This window comes from Cyprinodon variegatus, unplaced genomic scaffold (assembly GCF_000732505.1).
Source record: "Cyprinodon variegatus isolate N-32 unplaced genomic scaffold, C_variegatus-1.0 Scaffold747, whole genome shotgun sequence".
In the NCBI taxonomy this organism is placed as follows: domain Eukaryota; kingdom Metazoa; phylum Chordata; class Actinopteri; order Cyprinodontiformes; family Cyprinodontidae; genus Cyprinodon; species Cyprinodon variegatus.
The window spans coordinates 289,073-295,302 of NW_015151200.1; the positions used below are offsets into that span (position 1 = coordinate 289,073).

The 6,230-nt window shown below is 42.4% G+C and overlaps 1 protein-coding gene across 2 annotated transcripts in view; it reads right to left on the minus strand.

Moving 5' to 3' along the window:
- Positions 1-4,221, minus strand: part of LOC107098108 (cadherin-8-like) — a 235,789-nt gene extending 231,568 nt beyond the window's left edge. Inside the window, exons 1-2 of one of the 2 annotated variants that reach the window (XM_015395576.1) lie at positions 3,994-4,221; positions 1,781-2,328 (exon numbers count right to left, since the gene is read on the minus strand). In XM_015395576.1, coding sequence (XP_015251062.1) covers positions 1,781-2,035 — 255 coding nt within the window. In that variant the 5' untranslated portion in view covers positions 2,036-2,328; positions 3,994-4,221. The remainder of the gene's footprint in view (positions 1-1,780; positions 2,329-3,993) is intronic. The other variant, XM_015395575.1, reaches the window with a different exon arrangement.
- Positions 4,222-6,230: the final 2,009 nt, after the last annotated feature.

The following is a 6,230-nucleotide window of genomic DNA, read 5'->3' on the forward strand; positions in this document are numbered from 1 at the left end:
CCTACACAGCCCACTTCCCCTTTATGCTAATCCTCCCTGCTGAGAGAAATCACAGCAGATGGAACGCTGGTAAAAATCAATGAGATGATCTCTTCCTCACAAACACCGTCTTTCTCTCCCTAACATCTTGAGTGTAGGTGAAGGGAGTCAAGTTATGAGAGTAAATTAAGGCTCAAAGACCAGTAGCATTAAAAACCCATACTAATCCAAGATGGATAGAGTCCATACTCCGCCTCGGCTTCCTTAGATATTGTGTGCAACAAACACCACGGAGGAAATTAAGCAAAAACACCCAGAGAGCTATATGACCCATTTGAATCCTGCCTCCCACCTATTTGATTCATCTTTTAATTAAGCATGAGAAACACAGGAAAAAAGTGGGAAGAAAAGGAGACTGAGCTTTTGAAAGGGAGATTTATAGTCCTGAACTGATGCTGTGCCATCTTGGTCTAACTTATCTCAGCTCTGCCAGCCACACTCATGAGCACTTAACCTTGCGGTGAACGCAACCCATCATCAGCGCTTTGCAAAAGGGCTAGCTCTCGTCCCACCCCCTCCCCATCCCGCACCAAATCCTCATACTGTCCTTCATCAGGAAGGTACCTCCGACTAAACTGTCCTACAGTCAACTTTCCATTGCATTAGCAGAGACCTTGAGAGAAAGCATCCTTCCCCATTTCAGACTGTAAAGTGTTTTCATACATTCAACATTTCCAACTGGATCTTTGCTGCCTTAAAAGCTAAAGTTAAAGACTGCATTATTCGTTAAATTTCTTTCCTTTAAAAAGAAAAAAAAATCATTATATAACAGTTTTTTTTAGGTGAGATGCTAAGCTTGTGTAGCTCTGTGTCCCACAGCTGCGTGGAAGCCCTCCCGTTTTAAGCTCGCATGCGGGCCCCATGGCCCCAGCAAGTGTTTGTTTCCTTCTGCGTCCTAATGAGCAGTCATTGTTGAATCCTGCAGAGGGTGCCTAACTGACTGAACTGAATTATTAATGCGTATCTTAACAGCATTTTTATGTTGCACGATATTCAGAAAACACAGGTGTAAATGTCTGGTGGTTGCAAATCTTTTATTGATAGGGCAGGATGACAGAGTTTGGATTGAGGAGGATGTTTAAAGTGTTTACTTGGGCAGTCAGTCATAAATGACATTGGAATTCCAGCTTTGTGTTCGTTTTGAGATCCTGTTAATTTTTGCTCGATGGCCTATTGGTGCCAAAGTGCATGGGTGATACATTGGGGTGGGGACGACGGAGGGGATGCCATACTGACTCTCCCCAGGTGAAAGTCAGCAAAGAGCTGTGAACAAGCTGCTTTGGCCAGGCTGGCATGCAGCCTTCCAATGCAGTGCACGGCCAGAAGAGCAGGTGGCCCCGAGCTGCAGAATGGAAAATGGAAGTTAGCCTACAAGTATTGGCTGTAACACATGCTATCAAAGGAAAGTGGAAGAAAGGGAGTAAGAGAAAGGTTATTTCTGCAGAAGACTTTCGGGAAGCTAGAAATGTGCTTCAAGGGCACACAAAGTCAGAAACGTAAAATCTTAAAATGTCAATAAACGGTAGTCTGAATTGTGTCTGTATGCATCCCTCCCCTTCCCTGTCCTCTCATGGCCTTCGTCCTCATATCTCCGCTTCCCCTAAAAACACCAATCTCCCCTTTGGAAAAAAAAAACAAGAAGGAAAACAGGGGGTGGGGGGGGATCCATTCAAATGGACCAAATTAATGTTTGCCCGTGATAAGCAAGCTTAATATAACGCTGACAATCACAAACACTTACCCTGCCAACCAGGATTGGATCCCGTCCAGAGAATTCCTCCAGCACAAACATTTGATTCCAAACCCATCCTCTCTTGGCGCGGTTCAGTAATCTTTGTCCTTCGCCAAGACCACTCGCCGCCGCCGACCCTCCGGTTTGTGCTGTCCTGGACTGTCCCCCAATAGGGGTCATGGAAATGGAGGGAATGCAAGTAATCCACACCAGCAACAAGGACATCAACAGATCCACGAGCATCTCCTCAGACCTCTTTGGCATCCTGTCGCTGCGTGTTTTGCTTGTTTGATTGTTGTTTTTGTCTGTTTTACTGGACTCGTCTTCTTCTCCTATCTCCACCTCTTGCCCCGCCTCCCCCCTCTTCTCTCTCTTCAGATCAACAGCTCCTTCTTAGATAACAAGAAAAGGTTACTTGTGTCCTCTTAGAGCGGCAGAGCTTGCATTCATGGTGCAATAAAGGTCACTGGCATGGCTTGGCGTGCCTCCATTGCAGTTGGTGAGGGGGGTGAGGCTCTCTGCCCAGCATCCATTCGCCGTTACTCCTGAAAGGAGACCTAAAAGGGAGCAAACAGTGCGAGTTAGTCTCCTCAGACTTATGGAAACTTGCGAGGAGCTGGTGCAGAAGGGGGAAGTAAACTCAACATCTAAACATGTTGCTTGTGCTAGATCTAAAGGGGGTGGAGGGGTGTTGAGGATATGGCAGGATTATTCTGTCATGGTGCAATGGAACATGTCACTTTATCATTTAAGCAGCCTTAACCCTCAATCCAAATCTCCCTTCTTCTTTTTTTTTTTTTTTTACATTATCCTACCAGAAGAGAACAAACGTACTTCAGGTCTCTCCAGCCTCACAATATCAGATTGCTGTGCATGTAATCTGCCATTGTGGGGATTATCGTGCTCAGATTTTGAGGAATCTCATGTTTCCATGTGATTGAAGTGAGAGGTTGAGCATATTCACAAACAACAGCCAGATTCCTCAGAAGCCCGCTCTGCTGTTCCAGGGTGAGGCAGGTGAGCCTTGTCAACAAGACTGCAGCCCTCTGATATCAAAGGAAAGCAGATGAGATTATTACCAAAAGAGAGGAGTGTTTACCCACTGCAGAAGATATGGAATTTTACACCAGAGCTGTTCTTTTATGATAAGCTTGAACAATAGGCTGATGTTTACAAGCAAATTCTATAATCAAACAATTTTGATGAAAAAAATAATATTGTCCTTCCCTGAAAAGTTGCACAGTTTTGTCTGTTTGATGTGATTTAGTTGTGACTAGACACGAAGAGAAAAAAAAAGCCAAAACAGTTTCTGCAAAAAAGCAAGAAAGATAAAATAATAATAATAATAATAATAAAATAAAAACTGGTGCAGGTGGACCTGGTATCCTTTTGCCCAGCAGCCTGTTTTCAGTTGCAATGAACTTTTACGCCACCTATTCCTTCATTTTGCAGCTGATCTAAGGACAATATGCTTGAAGCCCAAAACATCAGCAACACTGCTTGACAAGCGACCCAGACTATAAATTACAAATGTAAAAAAAAAAAAAAAAGATTTAAAGATAATATTAGTTATAAAAAAAAAAAACACATGTTTGGCCTTTAAATAAGATTTCCACCGCGCGTTTTTAATTTCTTTTGCCGTCATTTTGGTTTGATCCTAGGCTTGCATTTCAGCACCACATGAGAGGGACAGCTCTCCGGCGGATGACAGCAGCGTCCAGGCGGCTCAGGCGCAGACGGAACACCGAGCAGCAGCCGGAGGAGCTGTCCAAGGTGCTTAAATACTTAAGCTGCATCTTTTTCCTTCATATCTCCAACAAAAAATACATAACTCGAAAAATAAATAAAAGTTAGAAGCACCCGCTTGTATCTATAACACCTTCTCCGGCTCCCGCTGAAGTTTTCCCGTTTTCTATTCAGCCCCTCTTTGCGCATCAGCTGTATGACTGGAGCGCTTTAGCTTTCCGATTTAAGGGGAATCATCCACATGCAGCCAGCGTGCATATCAACCGAAGGCAGGACTGAGAAGGTTCAAAGAAAAAAAACATCTAACCTAAGTTGCAGAGCTCTTCTGCAGACTTGCTAAAGATGCGTTAAGGATGGAACCTCTCCAATGAGCAAAAGGTGACAAGAAGTGTTCTTCAACCTAAACACCATGCATTAAGGTGTCAGTAGCCTACCTGATGGGGCTCTTATTTAATGTCACTGACTGCTTTACTTACTCGTGAGACTCGCATCCTTTTCCGCTGCTGCATTATTTTATCGTTGTTTTTTTTCTCTCTCCCCCAAAACGACAAAAAACTCCATCAGGTTTTCTCGTGAGGAGCTGGGGGGTGAGTGTGCGAAACAGGCTGTTAAAAAAATTATAATAATAATAAAATAAAATCCGTCCTGCAGTTTGTCAATGCAGAGCGACAGAGTGTTGGTGCGCGCAGTTAGAGGAGCTCCGACAGGCTTGCTGGTCGACTGGAAAAGTGATGAGGAGATGGAGGAGAGATCTGCACGCTGGAGGAAAGGAGAGGAGAAGAGAGGGGAGAGCCTCCCTCCGCTGCGCTCATTGGGTTGATGAGGAGTCGGGTCAACAGGCGCGCAAATGAATGCATGGCGCTCACCGCCGGCACGGACGCGGCGTAATGGTAAAAAAAAAGGTTATTGTCTCACGTTTAAAGCGTCGGATATTAAATATTTATAATAATAATAATTTATATCTTTCACATTTGTGTTCTTTTTGTAGCCTGTTAGGAAAACGGCGCACGAGTTTCCTCTTGTTTATGGTAACGTGCATTAAGCCCCTATAAGGTTATTTTATAGGATTAACCAGCGAGCAGATGGATACAGTTATATAGCAGAGGGGAAAGTGAAGAACTTCTCTACCCCTGCTGATCTTTTTACACATTTTCTGCACATTAACGCTATAAAGGAAGCAATATCAAAGGCCAAAAATAAAAAAGATGAAGAATAAAAATTCATGTCTTGTAAAAGAGAAGGGGAGAGGACTGGGGCCTTATTAAGACTGTTAGTGAAAAGGTCATGGCTCATCAATGCATGGATGAATTAAGAGAATGTGAGAGCAGAAGAGAGTGTGAGTAACAGCAGAGGAGGCTCATTTAGCTGCCCATAGAGGGAGCCCTCTAGTGTTTGTGTGGCTACTCGGCAGCTGTGGAGTGGGTCTTAAGGGGTGCAGAAGAAGGGAAACACATGGTGCTTTGAAAATATTCAGTTTGCCATGTAATAAAAAGCCCAAACATCGTGGATATTTTTATTTTCTAATGTGATGTACTAAGACTAAGTGTTGCAGATTCTGGTTTTCCATGAAAAACAGTTGAAAATCTGCCAGATGGGTTGGAAATCTGTGAAGAGACTGTGACATGTTGCATTACAGCGGTCAGTCTTTGTATCCCTGGTAGATGAACCTTTACCTCAGCCTCAAATGTTTTACAGCTTATGACTGGTTTAAAGCTAAACTATGTTTGTTACTGTTTTTGGTTTTTTATTCATCTTCATTGACTCTTAACAATTTATGTATCCCTGCTTTAAAAACAGAATCTAGCTGCATGAGGCTGCCACCACCATGCTTCACAGAGAGGAGGTTTTTGTTGTTATGTTTCTTTTTTTCCTATTATAGTAATTGACCTACCAAAATACCAAATCCAAAATTAAAATATTAAGTTGTAACTTCTATTGTAGAGGTTTCTTCAACAAAATTTCCCTGCTTCAAATTTCTTTTCACTTTACATTTATTATCCATCGAAGCTCTAAAACCTTTGCAGAATCAGCTGTTGGAAGACTTTACCTAAATACATTTTTATTTTTTATCTTTTCAAATTTTTATTCATAAAGTATCCTAATAAATAAATCCTCTCATCTCCCTTCAAATTTATCAGCTACCTTTTGGGCAGTTAATTGCATAAAAAACGGTAACAATTGCAAAGCATTTAAAGGCTCTCAGATGGCTTTGTATATGAGATTGTCGTGGTGCCATGCGTGTTATTATGCTTCTCCACCTTAAAACCCCAGACCTGTTCCTAAGAGGCTTTTCTTTTCCTTCTGGAGGCCTTTTGACCCAAATGCCAGAAATTGTAATTAGCAAAGACATCAAGTCGACCATTATTTATTTTTGCACGATTTAATTCTCCTCCTACATCTGCTTTGATGCCGCAGCTGCATGTCAGACGGGAATTCTCCAATCATCTTTCTTAAAAGCCCCTGCTGCATAATGCATTAGGCTGTAAATGTTGAGCTCTTTCTACATATGGATGAAGACTTCATTGACGGACACGCAGAGCAAGTTGGACATGCATGGATGGAGATAAATGTGTTCTTTAAAAAAATCTTCAGGGATGGCTGTTCTTCTCAAATCACTCTAAATGTTGGAATAAATAAAGAAGCATGTTTGGGTACTGAAAGCTGGAACTGCTTATAAAACAGCCTCATGTTGCTAAAACAACCTCCACCAAAA